The 23955-nt window shown below is 40.4% G+C and overlaps 1 protein-coding gene across 1 annotated transcript; it reads right to left on the reverse strand.

Moving 5' to 3' along the window:
* Positions 1 to 516: 516 nt before the first annotated feature.
* ada (adenosine deaminase) lies at positions 517 to 14256 on the reverse strand. Its single transcript, XM_068597846.1, has 11 exons — positions 14156 to 14256; positions 11190 to 11251; positions 10473 to 10595; positions 8686 to 8829; positions 8486 to 8601; positions 6639 to 6763; positions 3927 to 3998; positions 2837 to 2938; positions 2558 to 2625; positions 2322 to 2451; positions 517 to 1381 (listed from the first exon to the last, which is right to left on the reverse strand). Exons 1-11 carry the CDS (start codon positions 14201 to 14203, stop codon positions 1277 to 1279), a joined length of 1095 nt encoding a protein of 364 aa, XP_068453947.1. The 5' UTR covers positions 14204 to 14256; the 3' UTR covers positions 517 to 1276.
* Between the last annotated feature and the right edge of the window lie 9699 nt (positions 14257 to 23955).

Raw genomic sequence — 23955 nt, forward strand, 5'->3', positions numbered from 1 at the left:
CTGCAACATTTGTATGTCATGTTTTCAAGCGTAATTAGCTTTTCACATGAGGCAATTTGCGGGATCCATTCAGACGCTGCAGGTACAGGCGCTGCCAAGTCAAGCAGGATTAATGACTCCAGTTCGCTGAGTTGTTCCAGAGCCATAAACATTATCGGATGCAGCTTTTGTGTACATTAGCGTTGCTGCAGGAGGCTCGTGTTTATATTTCCACCAAGCCTGCTCCCATTTATCTCTTCATATATAAAGCTACGGGATCGGAACGGCAGTTTGTCTGGAGAGATGTTTTCTTAAGTTAATTCCCTTGTTAATAGTAACAACCTGAAAAGATTTGTCCTAAAGTGGCATATTGTAATGAAGATGAAAGTCCTCTCTTTGGAGGAAAAACAAACCTACCAGTAATCATTTCAAAGAAACAAGCAGAGCAATTTTTATAATAGCTTTTATGTTCAAAGATACTTTTTTTAAGTGCCATAAATGTGTCTTTTACAACTAGAAGTGTTATGTCGTGAAATGTAAATAAAAAGTCTAAAATAAATAATTCAAAAGAATTGAGCTGTGCAAAACCAGTCAGTCAACTAGGTTGTCCATCAAGGTGACTGTAGTGCGCCCCCTTGTGTTCTAACGTGAGAGTACACCTTTGGTATTACCTTTTGTTACAGGTGTAGGGCAAAAAGCACACGTTTCTGACACTCATTCAATTACTTCTAAACCAAACTATGGATATTATCAATGCACCATATTTACCCCCCATAAGTGGCATATTCAATTATCCTTCGCCACATTTTTTTTTCCCGCTCAAAGATGAACAAATGCCCCCTTCCCTTACATGCTGACAAAGTGTTCAGACTGTTGAGTAAGTGCATCAACAGCTTCCCTGATTCTCTTCCTGACAACAGGATGTAAACACAAGATAAAGAATGTATCCAGAGGTTTCATATACACAATACTGCTTCATAAACACAATGATTTGCTTGTTTGTATTTTAACACCTTGCAGAGCACCATGACATCCTCTGGAAACTGAGCTTTAAACTAGAGTATTAAAAAGTATCCAAGTACTGATGGAATACTGACAAGAGGATGTACACATATGTGAGGTGAAGGCAGCAGCCATTTGACAAAACGGCATATTTCATATCTTATTGTCGGTTTTATGTCGGGACAAATTAGAAAAAGTCATTCCGCTGTGTCAGGTGGGTGGGATTAAGGGTTCAGAGCGATTCGTCCCTGGGTTGAGTCCCGCTTGCTCCTCAGACGTCCTTCATTCGTCAGGTCTAAAAGGCAGTCGACAGTACCATCCCGTACGCCTCGTACAGCCTGTGGACGAGCTCTTCTCTCTCCTCCTCAGGCAGGAAGCATGACTTTGCAGAACCGATGTTCTACGAGAACAAAGGAGGCATATTTAGTGTGCTTGATATATATATAGATATAGATAGAGAGAGAGATATATGCAATTTGTGATTGTTAGTTTAGCTTAGCCAGTCCAACCTTTCCTTTTAGTACAAAGCTAACAAAATCTGTCTACTTGACATGATCCAGTGGTGGAAACAGGGCTTTTACTGGAAGAAGTAAAAGCTTGTACTTTTCAGAATGTTTATTATTATAGTATTAATTCATGCATAAATGTGTTCATCACTTATTGTAGAAGCGTGTAAATGTGGATCTGATTTGATCATATTTAAATTATATTGAACGGGCCCTATTTCTCGGGTTGCCTCTTCACCTGTCGCATCGTAACGTCGGCTAATAGCTAAATAGCTAAAGTTAACGTCATCGTATGAAGTTAGAATAACTATTCTGGTGTTCAGAGAAAAACCTACAACACCATTTTGAAAAATAGTTTTTATTTTAAGTGTGCTGCACGAGCCATCCACTATCTGCCTAAAGAGATCTCCGAGATATAAAACTATGCAGTTTCTCGGCGGTGGAATTGGTTGCGATGTCAGCGGCATCAGTTAAAATCGTGTAACGTGATCTAGTGAGCTTTAGAGGGCCGAGTGGGCAGATGTTGTTACATCAATATCCCTCTTCTAGTCTGTATCTTGGCAAAAAAAAGCTAAGAAGAGTATTGTTCAAAAATGTCAACCTTTTTATTTAATGATCGATCCATGTGCAAACCGGATGTAACCCGACTGGAAAGCACAATCCTTCACAAAATGCATCAATAATTGTAATTATTAAAAGAATCTGAGCTTTTTTTTTATGTTGGCTTTTGTTCAATGCACAGGGCGACTACACCACCGGTTATGATTTTGAAACATATTCAAATGCCTTCATCCTGTGTACCCCTTCAGTAATTATTCATGCATTTGATCTCACCAGCCGCTTGAATTCCTCCTCTGTGAATCCCATGTATTTGTGTGCTGTGCTGTAGTCGAGGTGCAGTGTCGAGTTGAAGATCAGTGGGTCATCTGTATTCAGGGAGTAGTTTGCCTTGTCCTTCCTGAACCTGCATCAACGGGATATGAGGAAATCCAAACAAATAATGAATTAAGCAACTGCGATTCCACTGCAGGGTAAAAACCAGGCTGCCATGTGGAATGAACACAGCTCACGTGATGGCCGGATGCTTGGTGAAGTCTGGGTCGCAGGCACCTGTCAGTTTACTGGAAACAGGACACACCTGCAATACGTAGAGCACAGGCAGCACTGAGAAAATGTAATCACTGCAGTCTTCCTTCTTCCAGCTGAGACTCTGGAGGCTCCACTAGAGGTCAGCGTATCACTGTTCTCCAACCGGTAGGTATCGTAATAGTGCAGTGGGCTCAGTATGTTTAATAAATTCTTGCAGGGAGCAATAACCTCGTTGGTGATCATTCTGGCTCGTTCCTCACCTCAAAGTGCATGTTCTGAGCCAGCAGCTTTTTGTACAGAACTTGGTCTTCCAGGGTTCTGTAACCGTGTCCAACCCGTTCAGCTTTCAGCACTTCTACGGCCTAAAATGTCCAAGACGGGTCAAGAGGCAAAAGGTCACACAACACAGAAAAATCCTTCATGTCAGCAGAATTTGCAGGCTATTCGTAGAGGCGCATTGCATCTGCTGGGGCATATCTGTACTGTCACTTTCAGGCAGTGGCATTTAAACTTTTTCTGTCACGTCCCACTTCGGAGGAAGAAAAACGGCCCCAACAACATGGGAACAAAATGGTCCAACTTTTTTGAAACTCCTCCATCCGTGCTTTTTTAATCAAATTAAAGAAAATGTAAATCCCTTTCAAGTAAACCAGATTGCTCCATCTGACAAAAACTAATAACATGTGCAATCACTTGGTTAAAACAATGCAAATAAAGTTATATATGTGCAAAAAATAACTCATATTTGGCAAATAGATTACCAAGGAAGCCGGTTGGATCCCTGTTTTCTCCAAATAGTTTCATATTGAAGTGTCCTTGAGCAAGACACTGAAGCCCCAGAGCGTCACAGCAGCACAAAGCTCCTTCATTACTAACGATGGTACACTGCAGACAATAATTCCCCCACTACGGGATGAATAAAGGATTCTTAAATTGTATTTTTTTTTTAAATTTAAGAATCTGAGCCCCACTAGAGGGTCGCGCCCCACAGTTTAAGAACCACTGCTTTGAGGGAAGGCATGAGAGGCAGTGAGACATACTGTCGCCTTTCACTAAAGCAGTTTGAGATAAACAAATTGCATCGCAGCTGTTTATCTACCACACATGTATTTGTGTGCGTTCATGGAGCCTTTTGTGCAGTTGTTGTCCAGTCAATTTTCAGACACTCCCAATCTGCTCCTTCCCCGATTTTGTTTCTTTTGGATCTCTGCCGGCCATTGCCGGTTTACCAATTCACATAGTTTGTGCGTCACTTCATTGTTTTGTTTAGTTGCTGAGAGATGTGAGTCCTCAAAAGACTCCCTGCTCAGAAATGTCTCACGTTGCTGTTGTCGTCGTCGAGCGGCTTACCTCCTTCACGACGGACGGGGGCCCCACCTCTCCTGCGTGAACGGTCCTGTGGATCCCACAGCGCACTGCTTCCTGTCAACAAAATCCATCACAAGACGCATCAGCAAACCAAACTGCACCGCCAAACATCTGGCTTTCACATCTGTGATTCTGCAGCACCCAGCGAGGCACGGTTCATTATTGAGACAGTTTTTCAGCATACTCGATTGAAAAAAATGTGTATAATGTGTATACTGGGTGCTACAATTAAGATAACAATGAATGAATATGTGTACAGCGTGTGCACTTTGTCATCTGCTTTCATTTTAGCATTCTGACCCTTGGACACACTAAGTATGTTTTGCTTAATCTGCAGTTATCTAGAGGTCGCGCAGCCATGAAGATAACCATCAATATTAGTGTGGACTCTGCATAGTAAGTTCTGCTTCTCGTTAATAATTGAAGTATAAAAATGCAAATACATCATCATAAACTGTGTGTATACAGCGTTAGGGAAATTTACTGTACATTCTTGAATAAGTCGTACAAACACACTCACATTAAACGTCATACACACATGTGCCAGCCTGCATACACACATGACATCCTGAATTAAATGCAGTTGTAAAAAAGCCTTTCAACAAAAAACATATTTTACAATTTGATTTCAAAGAAGGCACTCATTTTGCAAAGTTAGTACAGTAAAGGTGGACAGATCCTTTGAATGGTGTGACGGCCTTTTTAACGTTTGATTGACTGGAGCTGAACAACAAAATATGTGCAGCCTCAGCAAATACTTTACACTTTTTATGACCATCTTGTGTATCATTGATCAATTACTTGCCTGACTTTTGACCAGCTGTGTTTTTAACTTCATTATGACACAAGTTGAGGCAGTGAGTGCATGAAAACATGTAATAGTTCACTCCTTCTTACCCACAAACTACTGAAAGCCACCCACTGGAACACCTTGGTATGTTTTCTATCTCAATAATGAGACTTTTAATTTGCTGTTTCTAAACTTCAAGCACAGATAAGAGATAATACATTTACCACAGCAATTCAGCAGCAATAGGTAGAAGACTATTAGGACACTTATATTACAGTATATACTTCATCCTCTAATCATTCTCATATTTAACTGAAAATGTATGAACAAAATATATGTGCAAAATATTATGAATAGTATGTCCCTGTATAGTCGAGTCCAACCATCCATGCAATCAATTCCAGGTAAGACTTGTTCCACTTCCAGCCCTGAAGCATTTAACTGATTAATCTACCGCATTCATTATGGTCTGACACGCAAAATTGATTACTTACTGCGGTCCTCTATGAATTAATCAATAAATGCTGTCTGAAAATCAAATTGGATTTTTTTTTGTTGGTTCGAGGAGATTTGGTTAGAGATTGGTTCGCGAGTATTAGCTTTTGCTACGATGTCGTGTTGGATAAAGATAACGATATTAAAGTCCACATCAATTTGAGAGGATTTTCTGACAGTGAAATGTAAAACAGAAGGATTGTTTGTCAGCCGAAACACCAGAAACCCCCTCAAACCCTTTTCACGAAGCCAGATCAGCGGGCTGGCAGCCTGTAATCTGAACCGTTATAGGACAGAATAACAATAGAAACTGGTACCGCAGGGCGTGCACCTATTCTGCAAGTTATCAAACAAGTCTTCCTTCAATACCAAGTCAATACCTTCTCAACAAGTCTGAGAGACACGTTCCTCCACATTAACAGTGTGACGCATGTATGACCCGCTTCAAAGAAGCTGTTTGAACTAGACTAAGAGTCTTGAGTCATGCTAGCAGCTGAACTGACATGCCAACCTGACACAATGAAAATGCTAACATGTTAACGCAGGTATAGTGTTTACCACGTACATCACTCAGCGTGTTAACATTATAATATTTGCTATTTAGCACTGAACACAGTACAGCTGAGGCTGATGGGTATGTTTTCAGTCGGTAGAGAAGGGCATCTGTTCACTACGAGGGTTTGTACGTCAAAGTGTCCTTGAGTGAGACATGGAAGTTGCTCCCTGGGGGTTTTACAGCGTTTCTTTGCTCTTAAAACACTTCGTAAGGGTCGAATGTCATGTTCTTTTACTGTCCCAACACAACAAAGCGTTCAATTCTTTCCAAGAATTCCTGAAAGTTGTTAAATAAACTGCAGCCATAATTCCATCAGCCTGCAGCTTGTGGTAACACTGGACTCTGACACGTGTTTACGACTTCAAAATGATGCAATATCTAGCAATAAAAAGGATGTCCACTGTGCTGTAATGCTGAAGTAAGCTGGAGTAAGCCGTCTACTGCAATTTTCCTTCAGCAATCACAAGCACCCCTCCTACAAACAAGAAGGTGGCAGCATTTTATCTTAAAAATAACTTTAAACAATGACAATTGCATTTAGTTTTCTACTGAGAAATTAGTGAAAATGCTAAGATATGATACCAGTTGTATATAATCTTTAAAAGGTTGTCAAGGAAGGCTTGTGACCCCTACTTTGGCTACCTCTTGTGGGGTCGGTTGGGAACCAGTGGTTTCACTGACCTTGGTTATCACCTTTATTGCTGGATACTACTGGTATACAAGTTGTTGCTATGTAGGCTACTTGGCGTGTGAGCCTGTGATTAAAGCAAACAAAACACGCCAAAGCCAACATCATCATCATCATCCTCATGCTTGTGACATCACTGTCTGTTGGTTGTGTCAACGCGCTCACCTCGTAGGCCTTCCTGTGCTCTGGATTGGCTTCACAGTTGAGTGACTCATCGCCGGCCAGATCGATGGCAACCACTCCTCCTTGTTGATGTTTCTTACACAGCTCCACCACATCCATTGACCAGTCTAGAGAAGTTTAAACACACATTATGTTACTACACAATTTGGTCCTGCCAACTCAAACACACACACACACACATACACACGCACTAGCGTACACACATGCAGATGACGTGTGGGTGAAATGTGACGTCACAGTTGAAGCGTCATGCTACATCCTTCTGTATCAATCTACAGCTGCGATTAGCATAAGACAACGCTAACCGACACGCTGCTGGCTGACAGTAACCAGGAGGAAAAGGAATAGAGCAACATTTCTAATGGTCTCCGTAAATCAAACGAGGATTGATGCCACTCCAGTCTTTTACTGTAGCCTATTTAGCTTAGCTTAGCTTAATGTTTGGATGTTGTTACTTTTGCTGAGTCAGGCAAGCTGTTTCCCCTTGTTTCCAGTGTTTATGCTAAGCTAACTGTCACTTGGACATTTCACATGTGCTGTACATACACAAGAGTGCTATCAGTGTTCTTATCTTCTTGCAAAAAAAGCATAACTATTCCTTTCATTTCCCGTGTCACATATTGACTTTAAATATTGTACGAAAACATAATACAAAACCAAAACAGTTGCACACATATGTCCCAGATCCTCATACAGTATTCATAATCAGAACACAGTGTGATGTCAGGCTGCAGTTAGACAGACACAAGTCCAACCGCATAGTGTTATGCAACAGCTTGTATAAGATGATGTTTTCCTTAAATAGCGCCGTGTATTCTCATGTATAATGACAAAATCAGACATCCTCCAAACGTTCAGGAAGTCTCTTACATTAAGATATAATCACTCTATTACTATGTACTATTACAGCTTGTTTGTGCAAGAGATGTATTGTGAAATACAGAATGACAGATATGATTTGCACTTGGCTGTTGGGCAGCACAGGAAACAGCTGCAGAAAGGGAGCAGAGCGGATCTGAGACAGCAACCGCTGATGTTGCAACCATTATTTTAACCTGTACAGCGTGTAGACTGTACACTGTGATTGACTTATATTAACATAGCAAATATTAGCACCTTATCCTACTTCTTTGAGCAAGTGAAGGCAATATTATCCATCTTTAATCCCCCACTTTGAAACATTTCAGCAATTATTAGATGAGTTTCTGTGAATACATTACTGGTCCCTAGATGATGAATCCTGTAGCGGCGATCTTCTCTCCGTACAGTAATCCATAATAATAATCCATATTACCACTGCTGTTACAGTCTTTGTGTTGGCTGTAAGCTTTAATATAATAAGGCAATAACTCCATTTTAACTCTTGACTTTGGTCATACCTTGACTTTTTCTCCAAGGCCACCGGCTGGTTTGTCTTTTAGTTTATTAGTGAAAATATTTCAACATTGAAAATTGAAAGCATTGAAATAGAATTTAATACAGATGTTCATGTCTCTCTCAAGATGAATTTGAACGACTTTAGTTTCCTCCCCTGATTTTTCTTCGATGTCATCATCATGTAAAAATGTGTCCGTGTCTAATACTTTGGTTTATGAACAAATACCTGCAAAACTAATGACATTCCCAAAGATACCCGCTTGACATTAGCATGTTAGCGTTGTCACTATATGCATACCAACTCTCTGTTTTTCTTTCTTTCTTTTTGTGGGGCTCATTAATTGATGAGAATAACCGAGGCCGAGCTTTAAGAAAAGACAGAAGACAGTAAAGTGAGGAACTCTGTCTCACAAGGTTGTTTTGGGCAGACAGGAGCGTGAACAGTTCATTACTTGGCATGTGGCGCATGCAGCATAGAATGGACCTGGCTTTGATATTGAAGGCCCTCTCCCCTTTGCTGAGGCCCTCGTTAACCAAACGCACCACATCGTCTGGGCTCACGTCCCCTCTGAGTGAAGGAAATACAGAAACATGCAATGAGTTTAACGTCCCTTAAAGCAACACCAAACTCCATTTTTCTCCAAAGACTTACTCTGTCTGGTCCCATGGTATTGGATCCACGTTAGTGTTAGCCAGAAAATGCGGGCTGTATCGGACCTCGACATAAATCACTCCTTCCTTGGCTTTGTCCTCAACGAACTCATAGGCAATCCTCTTGATGGCTTCTCTGTCTCCGCTTTAAGAGAACAAAAAAAGAAAAACACAACATGAGTCACAACGCCCTTTGGCTCTGATAAGCTCTTAACTAAGTGGTAATTTACAAATAAAAGCATTAGCCACTGCTCATCCATCATCTAATCTATGACAGCTTTCAAAATTAGCAATATAAGTATTTACTGATTCAACCGATTTAATCTAGATATCGCACATTAATTTGAGGATTAAGAAGAGGAGCGGAAGAAAAATCTGCAAGGATTTTTTTGGGGAGACTTTTCAAATCCTAGATTGATATTTGATTTCAGTCCATCCCTCTGAGAAATATTTCACATTTTAAATGACATCTAAAAAAAGACAGTGTTTGTGTTTGCTGAGAGTCATAACGGTGATAAATGAATCAGCTACTATTTTGATAATTGAAAAAAATATTCTTCAAGCAAAAGTAATTTTTCAAGCAAAAAAAGAAAAATATTTCTTTAATAAATCTAATCTATCTATCTATCTATCTATCTATCTATCCATCCATCCATCCATCCATCCATCCATCCATCCATCCATCCATCCATCCATCCATCCATCCATCCATCCATCCATCCATCCATCCATCCATCCATCCATCTATCTATCTATCTATCTATCTATCTATCTATCTATCTATCTATCTATCTATCTATCTATCTATCCATCCATCCATCCATCTATCTATGTATCTATCTATCTACCTACCTATCCATCCATCTATAAAGCTGGGAGAGCCCTCACTTATTTATGAAGTTTTCATAGTCCTAGGCCACATGCTTATCACATTTTATACATAATTGTCCTGCATGACATGATGTGTTGTGACAGTATTAGAAGAACCACGGCTCCATTTCCATCCTTACTTTAGACTCAGTAGAACAGCACATGACGGACAACAACACAGCTTCTGGCATTTACACAGGTCTGAATGTCTGTTGTTCTCCAGCATCTTCTCCCCCTGCCCACCACCACCACATCACCTCACTAAGCTCATACAACAATTATGCATGAGCTAAAATCAGCTAGCAAGTTCCCCATGCTGTTGAAGCTGCGCTGCACACACAAGGCTTTTCAAGAGCCTCGATACAAGAGGGTCCGGTCCATTCAGCACAACTGCCCGCTGCAGCCCGGCCACTACAGACCGTCATTGTGGAAAGCTTTCACGGCTATTGAGCGGCTGAAAGACTTTATTTGGCCTTTTCTTAACAGTTCAACTCTGTCGCTGAAGCGCTGAATACAAGACTCCGGAAAGGGTTTCCAAACAACTCTACTCTCCTCTTAGTTTAATGTGCCAATGTGACACTTGATCTCATTATTGATGTCTTCCTGTTCTGCACGTTTGGTATTTACACCCCCCCCTCCCTCATGAATCACAAACCGGCCCACTCACTCCGATTGTAACACGTTGGACGCATCATCGTTACATAACACAAAATTTCACATGTGTGTTAAAACTGCCCGGACGTTGAACCTCATGGCAGAACATTGTGGAGGAACATTCCTGTGACAGTAATAACGTGGGCCCTGACTCTTAATCACTCCAAAATATTGCTCTTTGCACTCCCTTCCACGTGCTCAGCAAAAAAACGCCATCGGTAATTATGAAACTCAGTCATTAAAAGGAGACATGTGAGAACTTACGCAACCACGTGCATGTACTCTGCAAACTTTCCCAGGAACTTGGTGAGTGTGGCAGGCTCTTGGAGTATAATGATCTGCGTCATCTCCTCCACGGTATTTGCTGGCAGAGTAATGCCGCGTCGCCTGGAAAGAGGAGAGGGGAAAATTGTTTTTACTCCAGGACAGTTTTGAAAGTTAAACCGTGTACTTTCCTTCGTATTTGAGACAAAAGGGAGCCAGAAGAGTGAATATTTTACTGCCATTTCATCGGGTGGACAAAACCACGACTCTAAACTAACGTGTCTGTTGGGTTTGTACATTAGCGACTGTTTGCTAACTTGTTGGCCATATTAATATATAGGATCAAATAAGAGCTGATAGCAAATTACCAGTATTCCTTTTTGAATATAAACACATTTTTAAGGATCGCTTCACTTTGGTTATCCATGAAATGTGGACTTGAAATGTTCTGAGCACATTTTGCAGTCAATAACACAAACCTGTGTGGTTTTTCTGTCCCCCTCTTTGGTGGATACAACTTTGTAATGTCAACAATATTTCAAACATATCTTTTGCATGCATCGAATGCAATTTCTTTTTACTTATAGACCACAATGTTTGTGATAATGTAACATTGGCCGATAGATACACCTGTTTGTGCCATTTATTTCAAACATTTTTTTTTAGTACAGTTAATCAAAAAAACTGGATGATATATTTTCTTAATTCTTAACTTACTTGGCAACATCAACAATAGTCTGCACCCTGATGGCTCCATCGAGGTGCACATGCAGCTCAACCTGTGGATGAGAAAGATACGCGATAATAAATAATGAACCAATCAATTCAAACAAATGCTCTTTAAACAGATGGGCGTTGCCATAGATCCAAGCCTCACTGAACACTACAGTTTAGAGGTAAAGATCCCAAACCGAGCAGCTAGGAAGCCCGGCGGCGGCGGCGGCGCTGCGGCTTAACGTTTTGGCTGCAGCACATCGTGAACGCAGCATGCATGGCCGAGCAACAAGTGGTGAAAAGGCCAGCAAAGGGTCAAAGAAGATTAAATGTTCTGGCTCTGGTTAAAGCGCTGAGGGCAGTGATTTACTCAGGCAGATGACACTGCTCCTCTTTCAACAGCTGAGGCCTAAACTTTGCTCATCAGTCAGGGTGAGGTGTAATTTGAAGAAATCCTAATAGCATGCTTTTCTAATTTTTCAGGTTTGAAATCTGGACAAAAGAAGCAGCTCGAAACGCTGCTTTGGATTTGACACAGCGTTATTTTCTAGATAACGCTCTTGTACTGTATAAGTGGGGGTCACACATAATCACACTATTTTCTCTATTATGAAAATGTTGGATCTATAAAGTTGAAGAAAGCAGTCATTGAGCCTTCTCATGACCTCAGTTAAGCTCCATTCAGCCGCTGACCCCTGGTGATTTTGTATTAATATTATTGATATTCTTGAAGAGGAAAGCTCCTCTTGACATATAAAAACGGGTGTGGCTGCACAAAGGACCCACACAAACATTGATTTGTCAAAAGACAGAGAATCAATCAGGAACTATTTAAACAAAAACTTCAACATTTTCAGTTTGTGCTGTTTTTTTCTTTTTGATATTATTGTAAATGAAATATTTTTAGGCTTTGAATGTGAAACATTTGAAGACACCACCTTGGACTTGTAGGGATTATTTTAAGTGTGAGCCAAATAATACATCACGAAATCAAGGAAGCACCCTGTGATAATCGGTTAATAGATAATAAAATAAGCACCAACGGAGGCCAAATGCTATTGAAACCTACTTCCTTGTCGCCTAGCTACTTTTATAGAGCGTACAAACATGAACACGTTGTACAACTGTGTCCATCTGTGTTGAGACAAAACCAAAAGAAGAGATCTGGAGATTAAACATTTACAAGAAGAAGAAATGTGTGTTACTGAAACTGCTTGTATGTATTTTCTTCCCTAAAAACTAAGCCTGGTGTGGTGTAGCGTGCCGAGGTTCACGGCTGGTTAACCCATCCGCAACTTCTGTGGAATTTCTTCGAATACACATAGAACTTCCTGTTGTTCCTGTTTTATCAAGCGATTCAACCGATTGCCTCAGAACATGGTGAATCAGAACCTTGGCACTTAATTCCTGTTGTGATGCAACGTTTATGTATCATTAATAATGTTAATCTGGACCGGAACAGAAACTCAACGAGTCGATTGACAGAAAATGTATTGTCAACTTTTGTGATAATGGATCAAGTCATTTTCCAAGCAATAATACAGAACAATCTTTAATTCTTTGTTGGATTATTGTGTAAGATTTAGTTTGATCTAGCGGGGAGGTTGCAGATTGCACAAAGATTGAACATCCTTCCTCTCAATCCACCCTTTATATGCGTGTCAGAGAACTGCGGTGGCCTCGAGGTAACGTAAAAAACGTGAAAGGCCTTCTCTCAAGCTCGTGTTTGGTTTGTCGGCTCTCGTCTGTACAAACATTACGGGGCAATATGGCGAATTCCGTGAAGAGGAGCCGCTCCCTGTGTAGATATGAAGGGCGAAGAATTGTTGTGTTATACTGAAGATAACACAACAATTTTTAGTTTTAGGTCATGAAATTAAACAGCTGACAGAAAATAAATGACCAACTATTCTCTTTATCGATACATTTGTTTACGGACAAATGCCAAATCTTTGTTTGCTATCACTGTTAACATTTTGTTTCTTCTTTTTTTCATTTTGTACCTTTGAAGATGTCAGACATGGATTTTATGACATTTTTATGGTATTTTTTTTTTTTATGGTTTTCAGACAATAAATTGATACAATAATCAAGAGATTAATCAATGATGAGTATAATCATGTGTTTCAGCTCTACTAACAATCACATATCCTTACCAACACCACTTACTACATGAGCACACACTGTAATAACCTGTAATAAACTACTGTGCTGTTGCCATATGGAGCATGGATGGTGAACCGATGGCTGCTGCGACAGATAATGACCCTACAAGTGGTATCATTTCCACAACAGCAAATTAATATTTAATGAGATTATCTCGAGCAGCCTTCACTCCAAAAAAAAAGGCCTCTCCTTTTACAATGTCTTATCTCTCTCTGTCTCTCTCAACATGCAGCCCACTCTCTCTTTGCTGTGTCATTTCCTGTCTTATAGTCAGCAGATTAGGTACATGTTCAGTCAACTCTCCCACTCCAAAGGGCAGCAGTGTGCACATGCCAGGCCTGATGTGCCTGATGTGCCTGATGTGCATGTGAAGCTGTGGCTGGGAATGAAAGCTCCACATGTCACCTCAAGGCTGGTTATGTAAGTGAGCCAACAGAAAAACTATCATAAAGAAAACAGTCAAACACATTTGTGTCTTTCTATAGCAGTCAAGAGAAGCTCGGGTGGAAAAAGGGAGCTCCTTTTTAATATATAATTTTAAAAAATAAATCTGTAAAAAGTAGTTTTCATCACCGTTAAGGCTTGTGTTTTAAAGCCAGGTGCTCGCATGTCAAACTGAAAGCATTAAAAATGTTCTTTCGTATTTTGCTCACCCACACACACACACACACACACACACACACACACACACACACACACATGCCGTATGCCGGTAAATCATGTTTTTTTGTTTGTTTGTTTGTTGTTTCTTCCAAGTTTTCCCACCTCGCCGTCATGAGCTGACGCTCCGGCCGCTGACGTACCTTTGGCTTGTTGAACACCACTTGATCTGACGGGAGCTCGGCCATCATCGCGCTGAAGAGCCTGAGGCTGCCGGTGAGTCTGCTGCTGCACAGAGAGCCGAGCAGGACTGGGGAGCCGAAGCCTATCGCGGCTCGTCTGGCTATTTTATGCATAGCTGCAGGACACGCCTTCCCTATTATCAAGAGGCAAACAGCAGTCACCAAGTGCATCGATGCTCCTGCACAGCAGAGACCGCGGGGCTGTAACGGTACCGCAGGTTACACATGTAGACTGCAGACGGATTAACGGATCTGTATGGCTTTGAACCCATGTGATACGAGCTTTGCCGCTGGTCTAATTGATATATGTATATAAATATATCCAGCCGGCTGTAATTAGCAGTGTCGGTTGCTCAAAACAACAGTCAATCTGAGTAAAATTTTGAAATTGAGTCTGAGAGTTTTTCAAGAGGTGACTCATGTCCAATATAAGTTGTGGTGGGATGTTGATACATTTTCTCAGGATTCTATTACGTTTGTAAAATGGGATGCGTTACATGAGGACAGTGGTTCTCAACCTTCTTTTTCAGTAATGTAGCCCTTGTGAAATGAAAGATCAAAGGATTTTGAATGGTTGCTAATTTTAAATGCATTTTTGACAAATCTCACATATCCTCTGGCTGGATCGCTTTTCACATACCTCTCGTGGTTCACATACTCCCATTTGAGAACCACTGCATGAGGACATTCTGGTATTTTTAGTATACTGGATTTACTATTTAGCCATACAAAATATTTTTTGTTATAGAACACTAAATAGTATGGAAGTATAGAATGAACATATTGTATATTAAAGCAGGAGTCATGATTCAATCAGAGCGGTTCCACTCGTCCATGTCCATGTGTCCTTAGGCAAGACACTTAACCACAATTTGCTCCTGTAGGTGTGTGAATGTCTGTCAGTCTTGATGGGCAGCGCCTGCCACCATCAGTGTATGAATGAATGAATGATGACAAGTAGTGTTAAAGCGCTTTGAGTTGTCAGAAGACTAGAAATGCGCTATATAAGCACAGTCTATTTACTGTTACTGTGACGCAGTGGCGAGTTGTCACGGCCCGCTAAGCCTTCTCTGCTGGCCTAAAAAGAGCCACAAAGTTATAGCTATTTTATCATTTAATTTTAAATTTAAAAAAGCTTAATTTTTCATTGACCAGCTGCTGTTTCCTGTCTGTTACTCCTGCCTTGCTGGCAAAGGTACAGCTGGCACCAATTCGACGGCCCGCCACTCCTGTGCCGTTTTGGAGCCCAAATTTGGTAGTTTGAGTGTTTGGCTTGTTTTGTTTTTTTATAAGAAGTGATGGTCTCATGAGCTGAAACGCGATATGAAAGAGTTAAAGCAGTAAGAGAATAAGGTGGACAACTCTGAGACCAAATAACACTGTGGTTTGACCAGACAATGAAAAAGTAGCCACAGCTCAAAGTATAACACTGCTTCTTTGTCTATCTTACTCTTAGGTTCTGTATGTTTATGAATATGACGTCATGCTGCAGTGAAGAAGACTTCAACTAGAAATTGAGACCAAAAACTCATATTTAAAATGTTTACTGAGTTAAAACAGTAAGCTGGAAGTATGGTCCTTTTCTTATAGACTTCTATACATTAGGGTCGCTTAGGCCCCCTGCTGGCCAGTAGAGAGAATGCAAATTGAGGGCACTTCTGCATCGACTTCACTCTTTCCAGACATGGAGGTTGTCATTCTTGTTTGGTTCTGAGAGCCATGTCACCCCCTCCCCCCTCCTTTTTTCCCCCACATAAATATTTATTTTAAATGATGTATATTGAAAGGAATTATTATTGCTTTTACTTTAACGCAAACAGCAGATGGGATCTGCAAGACCTACAACGAGGGAGCACAGCAAATATTAACAAAACACAAGGGTTGAATCCATTTGTTTTACTCGGTTCACAACTTTACAAAACTAAAATGTTACGAAACGCTTTTAGTCTGGTTTGGCTGCAGATTTAAGATCTGAACCAGCGGTGTTCTCTCCTGAAACTGATCTGATCAGCATTAATGTCTGCGTGGGACTTGCTCGTCTACTTCCACTTCCTTTGCCAAGATGTCTGCTGCTGACAGAGGAAACCTTTGGCATCATTTTCCTGCTTTTGAAACCAAAAAACAGCTGCAGAGATTCCTCTTAGTAAAGTATGTGTGGGTTCTGTAGCAGATCTCAAGAGATACTTTGAACTGGTGAAATATTACATACACAAGACCCTCGATGTCAATGGTCCTTCATTTTCATCACTTCTTCTTTTAGCCTTTACACAAACAAGCATCAATTACCTACCCATCAGTGTTTGAACACACAGCAATATATTTTTTTTTTCTCAAAACATAACTAAAGATAAGAAAGATTGCAAAGAACCACCTTTGACATCGAAATCATGTTTCTTATCCGAGTGCTTTGCTTTAACTTGTGCTTGCAGTTTTCTTCATAGGATAAAACGGAGACTTTGACATGGTAAATGAAACATTGCATCACAAGTTGTGAAACTAGTAGTGTCTTCCAAGAATTTACAAAAGTGTTGTATTTCATTCAGATATTGTGAAACCAAGTGTTGGGTCAATAAGAAAAATGTAACAAAGGGAAATTATTAGTACATTTTGGAGGGAAATATTGCAGTCTTATATTTTTTTTACTAAGTCTTACTCTGCAGATTTATATTATGAATACAACATCAAGTGCATACACATTTCTTCAGACTTTCGCCACCTACTGGCAGCACAAAACAGTGTGTTTTTAGTTCTAAAGCAATTCTACTGAGCAATTTGGAAATCAATACAACTACATGACCTGGAAAGAGCAACAGGACAGAGCCGGCTTTGTGAGAGCCAAGTTTGTCCGGATTTATCTGTTAAAAAGACATTTATTTGTTCTGCCGTTGGGATCCTCTTGTATTAAAAAGGCCCAGCAGGTGGCACTGGAACATAATGGAAACAAATACTGAAATCTGCCTTTGAAATACACATGATGTGTAGATTTCAATGGTAAATCCCCTGTGTTTGTATAAAAGTAACTAATAAATAGATACAAAGAATAGCCCTCTCGTTAATACTTATTATTTACACCTATGTTTTTAGGCCATGACATCAAGGTGTCCAATTCATTTAGATATTGTGTAATAAAACCAGATACATAGACGTATAACAAAACTCTATATGCAACAAATGCCAGGGATAATAATAATAAAGCAGATAGCAAACACTGGGTCTGCAGTTTGGTCCTCACTTGATGCGATGCATATATTTGGCCACTAGAGGTCGCTTTGGCTTTATAGAAAAAACCTTTGTTCAGTGCATCCAGAAAAAACTAAATCAATATCTGCAAATGGATACCTGACCTGGCTTCTAGACGGTTAACCAAATTGCAACCAGACGTACCAGACTGAGGAATTTAATCCCAGCATCCGACATGAAGAGATCTGCACCAGACAAGTCAACCAACCGTAACACTTCCATCTGTTTTACAGCTGATTTAGTCTTATAAAAGAAGTAATTTTACATTATGACACATTAAATAATCATAATATATACATAGTTTATTAAAATACTGGATTATAATCAGTGATAAACGCATGTGTTCATCACTTAATGTTGCAGCTTGTATAGGTGGAGCTTATTTTTTTTACTTACATGGATATGTCTATAAAGTTCCCTGGGGATTAATGATGTCATACATCATGGATAAAGTCCACATCTGTAAATCCAAAGAGCCATTAGAGCTCCCGTTACACATTCCCACACACTGGATGTCAGTACAAATTATTCCCAGAAATTGAAAAAAAAAAAGACAATCCATAAACACTGTGAAGAGTTACAACGCACGCTTTCAGACTGTTTCCAAGATTCCACAGAGAAAGCAACAGCACATCCTGACGACTCGCACAGAGGCAGCTACTGAACCGTTTCAGCTATAATCCAGTTATCTCAGCACTCCCTGTTCATGTCAGAGCTGTAGTCAATCTTTTACTCTCATGGGCTCATGTGAGCAGTTCTCAAAATAGTATTTGTGTTGTTTCTGGCATTAAAATATGAACAACTTGGATTGTGCTGTTCTTCCTGGTTCCCACAGAGCAGATTAAATGAATCAAACATGAGGTCAATTCTTACAAAATAAGTTGAAATGTTCCTTTAACATTTTTTATGTTGTGTGTCATGCTTTCACTTTCAGAAGAATCCCATCATATGTCTACATCTTAAAAAATTATGTTCCACTATTGTATCCATCATAACTTTATCTTCATTCAATTCATGATAGCGTTGTAAAAATCCCTGAGTCGGCTTCGTGTTTCAGATGTCTTCCCGCTGTCGGCAGAATAAATCTCTCCTCGAACCTCTGAACCATCTCAGCACAATCTCAGCTCAAAAATATTGACACTGTGTACCATGCTAGGAAGTGGTTGCCTTCATGAATTGAATCCTTGTTCCTTTTTTATTTGTTCTGATTTATTTTTAGTAACTGAAGCTGGAAATGGGTGCGTTGTTGGTTTAGGTGTGTCGACGAATGCAGGAGGCTATTTCCACGCTGTGTTGCTGCAATCATCTCTCCACAAACACCTCCTGAACCCGGGCACAAACAAAAAGAAAAAGGTTTACATAATTGAGAGCATGATGAGACGGCAATAATGCAAGTCCAGTTTTTTTGTATTGCCCAATATTACAACCGATGTGTCATATAGCCTTGTAGCGACATCAATGGAGGAATAACAATACGGAAAATGCAGTCATGTCAAGTGACAATGTTAATCTGATGTTAAATTCATATGCTAACCACAAGGAAACCACATACATAGAATAAGGAAGGGTTATAGCACCAAAGTTACTTTGAACAGAACAAATAACAAAAAAGGTTACTTGGGGTCATCTGCAACAACCAGTAACTGTAAGAAAAAAAGAGCTGCCACAGGTTCAAATGCGTATGAATACTTGAGACAAGGTATGAGCTCTACGCTACAATGATATAATGCCCCTTCCTGCTTATCTAGTTTCCTTGCTGTACCATCTTCACCATCGAAGTTAACATGCAAAAGTTTGTTAAAAGTACAGATGAGGCTAATGGAAATATCGTTAGCTTTGCAGGTATTGGACAAATCAAAATGCTGAACCCTGATGACGAGAAAAAGTTAATCAGCGACCAAATGTTATTCACATCCATCCTCAGGGGGACATAACAATTTGTTGCAATCCATCCAACTAAAACAGTTCAGCTAAAAAACCACAAACATCAACCTCATGGTGGGCTGCGGGAAAAGTCAACTATAAGGATTCCTCCTGTTGGGACCATGAATCTCAGTGTGAAAGGTTGTGTCAATCCATTGACCTGCTTGTGGTGCTTCATCAAGACTAAGAGGGTTACCAACATCTGTATGACTCATCCTCTGAGGAAGGCAATATTTCATGACAATCCATCCAAAGCTGTTGAGATACTTCAGTCTGAACCAAAATGGTAGACAGACAAACAGGCTGACTGTCATCCTGTTAGAAAACGCAGAAAGAGATTTAAAGAGATCCCGCCTCAATTATTACGTATTAGCACAACCATCTTTTTCATCATTACAATTTGAGGTCTGACGTGCAGCTGCCATGGTGAGTAGATGTCAATCAGCGTTTGCACAAGCTGTGCTTGTCTTCTGTCGCTGTAGACACGGCAGTGACCGCAAAGCCCGCATGTACGTCAGGTGTGACCTTTGGTCAGGACGACGTCCTTCTCGTGGGCTGCGGGTGTTCCTCTGGCAACACTGTGGGATTTTCACACATTGAACCGGAATGTCTGGAATTTTAGGTGTCATTTTAGAAAAAAACTCTGGTCGCGACTTGAGCTATTCATGTTGGGGGAGCCCCTTACAAGAAGTGTATGTGTGTGTCTGTGTCTGTGTGTCTTCTACTGCTGTTTAAATCTCCATCCGGTTATATGTACAAAGGACTTACACAATCATATATTGAGAGAACTATCCTTCAATGGTACAGTAAGTTTAGATTTTGTGGTTTTCCGTTCTGCTCTAAGACGTTTTTAGTCTTGGTGTGTGGAATTTTGGTAATTGCCGTATTTAGTTTCTGGCTCAGTGGCTGTGCCGAATTAAATCATGTCTCAGTTTGTTCTTTTGGATATATTTGGATCACTCTGTCAGGACAATTTAAGTTGTGTATTACATCACACAACAACTGTGCACCTGTCGTATTTCCTCTGCATTTTCACAAGAGTGATTTCAGAGGAAATGCCTGGCCTTCTTCGTGGTGAAAGTCATTTTTGCTACTCAAAAGTTCATCCTTTCCTCTTGTTTTGTCCCTTAAAACGGATATGATCAATTTGTGTTAAGCTGCACTTAATCCGCTTGTTATGTTACTGCCTATATTCATAGAATACCTAAAATATCTAGTAGTCATTAAACAAATGAGAAGCCTTTTTGCTCTGCCATGTTAATAACAGAAGACATTGACTACAGTCCTGACTTTAAGGGAAACCTGTTGAGGCCTTTTTTAAGAAGGAACTATTCCAACTGAGGTGTGTTGAAAGAGGGACAGAAAGAAAGATGGAAGAGAAACAGACATAGTGCAGTTTGAGCGTTTACTGTGTTTTGAATGGATTAGGACTGCTCGGTCTGTGACCTCTCCAGGGTGTGGTAGTGAGCCAGTGATGCCCGTCATCACATTCCCTTTCCAAAGTCCTTACTGGAATAATGAGTCAGTATATAACTCAATACATCAACATCAGGACCAGACTACAACTTGCATGCTTTCTGACTCAAGTCTGCAAAGCTGGACCACTTGCATACTCTTTGAAACAGCTAATCTTCCCCCTTCACTGAAATGATACCTGCAGATCTGGCACGGCCGGCCTACTTTGCCTGGAAGACTTTCAGCACCACACGGATGTCAAAACCTCACACACCAATTACTAAGGGCACTTGGAGCTGCTCATGCATGTGATGCGTGTGTCCTGGGAAAAGATTCAAATATTATTTGTGGCTGTTTCAGCCCACAGCCTGTTTATTCTGAGTCATGGTCAAATCAGGCTGAGCGAGTTGACATCACCCAAACCCACAAACTGGCACACTTGAATATCGTCTGGCTTTGCTGAAGTCACAAACGTTAGGGGTACAAAAAAGGGACTTTTCAGACTGGAGGCCTTTGGTTCAATCAAATCAGGAATTAGATGAAATTACAAACCTATTGAGTATGTAAACTTTTAGCAGCCATTTTAACAAGTGAACACGAGACTAAAACTGTGGTCGGACTGAAAACGAACGCAATTTTTCACCTAGCGTCATACGCTAAAATTTGTCCTGGACCTTTATTTGTGGGCAAAACGATAAACTGAGCAATAAACTAACTGTGTTTAGGGTCCATTTAGCCTCTCGCTGAAGTCTTTTGAAGTTATGTCTATCAACTTTGTTGCATTTCTACTACCCTTTAATTTGCCTTCTGTCTGAATGCTCCAAAATGTTCAACCTCCTACGAGAAACAGAGTTGCATTTCGCAACTCTGACTCAAAGTCAGAGTTGCAAAATGTGAACTCAGGCCAAATCCATTTACCTTGTAACTTCCCAAAGAAGCTGTTGTTCGACCTCACACAACAAAGGCAGCATCAATAGAAGCGCACATTGTAAACGGTAAACCATCAACAAAAAGGCAACGCTCATCACAGTATATTTGCCTGTATTTGTACATTTATGTTGCCTTAAAATTCATACGTATAATGCCGCATGTTACCTTATGTTTGATTTTTTTTATCCTCTGTTTTCATATGCAGGGAGGCCGCACTGCTGAGAGTTCAATCGTGTGTAGACAGTCAGCCATGTTTTTTATGCCTTTGCGCCAGAGTGCCTGGAAGGAATTTCTTCAAATTTGGCGTAAACGTCCACCAAGACTAAATGATAAACTGACTAGACTTTGGTGTTCAAAGGTCACTGTGATGAAGACATTTTGGACAGACGTGATGCATATCCTCCACTCAGTTGATGAGATATTTCAGTCTGACAGACATTACACATTCAATCAGCTATTGTTACCGTCTGACCTCAGCGTGAAACCAATCTTTACCAATTGTCTCTGGACATTTTCTATGACAAATGGAGGTTTCACATCTGTGAATGTGATTCCAGCCCTGCATACCTGCAGCAGAGTGTCACCTCTGAGGATCCGTACAACAGTCTGAGTCCAGGCTGCTTTTTGTTCAGCCGGTATTTTTGGCCTGTTGGCCAACTGCTTTGAACATGCGTTCAACATTCTTGTTGCACATTGATAGAGTTGGTGGAGTGATTTTCCTTTTTGCGATCAATGCATTCTTCTCTAACATTTACAGGACAGATAATATTTTCATTCCTGCGCCCCGCCGTTTTTTTGCATTTGCGAACCAACAAGGAATCCAACGGGATTTTCCTACATACCATCACATACCAAAACAATATTCGCCCCAAACTGAATGAGGGTCATTGTGCAGGATTCTGGGGGTTTCTTCAAACGTGTCTACTCTGAGTGAGAGTGATACTTTACTGTCTGGGAGCAATCCAACATCTGTGTGCTCTGGAAAAATGTGTCAGGCCTTCTCTGCCTCTCTCGGTTTGAATTGGCGGATACTGTATGATTTCACTGTGACTGAGTCTGGCTGTCGTTGTTATGTTATGACTTGGCTACATCTTTTTTCTTCCCACAGCCGTTGTTCATAAATCAAGCATCCTGAAGCTAGACTAACAATCTATTCTTATCGGGTGTCCTTCCAAGTACACGCAGGATCATTTGAGGAGCTTGCATTCAGAATCTTAAGCTAAGGAGAGAGCGTTTTTTTTCTTCTCCAAAGTCTCAGTCTGAGATCTTCCGCCAAACTCGAGTATGTTCTAGTGGAACCATTACAGTGCAATCCTTCCAGCCTCTGTCATTCTTGGAGAGCATGGAAAACACAGGGAGAGGTGGCCAGGACAGCATAGTTTTCAGAGAAGGCCTCGCAGTACATCTCCTCTGGCTGGCCACCTGGAGCCCACCTGCTCACACACACACACACACACACACACACACACTCGCACACACTTTCCTCTTTTCTATCTTTCTGTCTGTCGCCTTCTATTTATAACTCATCGCTGGTTTGTCTTCGCTGCCCACCCAGCTCTGTGAGAAATGTCTGTTGTTGAAATGCAGGAATCTAGTGTTACTTTTTTGACCGCATCCCTTAACCCGTGAACGCATGACGGTCTGTTTCCGTGACTGCAGACTTTTTGCTGTTGTGTTTGGATTCATGCGTCATGTGGCAATGACAGCATCTTTGTAGCATGCTTTGAACGTCGTTGTTCTGTCAAATGAATATTTATGTAATGTCAATTCAGTTTGAAGTTTTTTGCCACACTTAAGGAGGACTTAAAATGATTCTTTTAGCTCATTTGCATATAACGACACAGAAATACAGAAATAAATAAATGAAGAAATACTGTATTTTTTATACATTTATTTAAGCATTTATTTATTTATTCCTGTATTTATTTATACATTTATTTAAGGATTTATTTAATTATTCCTGTATTTATTTATTTATTCATACATTTATTCCTGTATTTATTTATACATGTATTCAAGCTTTTATTTATTTATTCCTGTATTTATTCATGCATTTATTTATTTATTTATACTTGACGCTCCACCACTATCGGGCTGAAATATATCAAGAATTATTTGATGGTTTTTAGCGACATTTGGGACATGCATTCATAGTGCCAAGAGGATGAAAACGTACGACTTTGGCGCTCCTGCCTCTGCAGTAACTACTCTGC

This window comes from Clinocottus analis, unplaced genomic scaffold, assembly GCF_023055335.1.
Source record: "Clinocottus analis isolate CAN_PGR_092001 unplaced genomic scaffold, fCliAna1.0.p SCAF_4, whole genome shotgun sequence".
In the NCBI taxonomy this organism is placed as follows: domain Eukaryota; kingdom Metazoa; phylum Chordata; class Actinopteri; order Perciformes; family Cottidae; genus Clinocottus; species Clinocottus analis.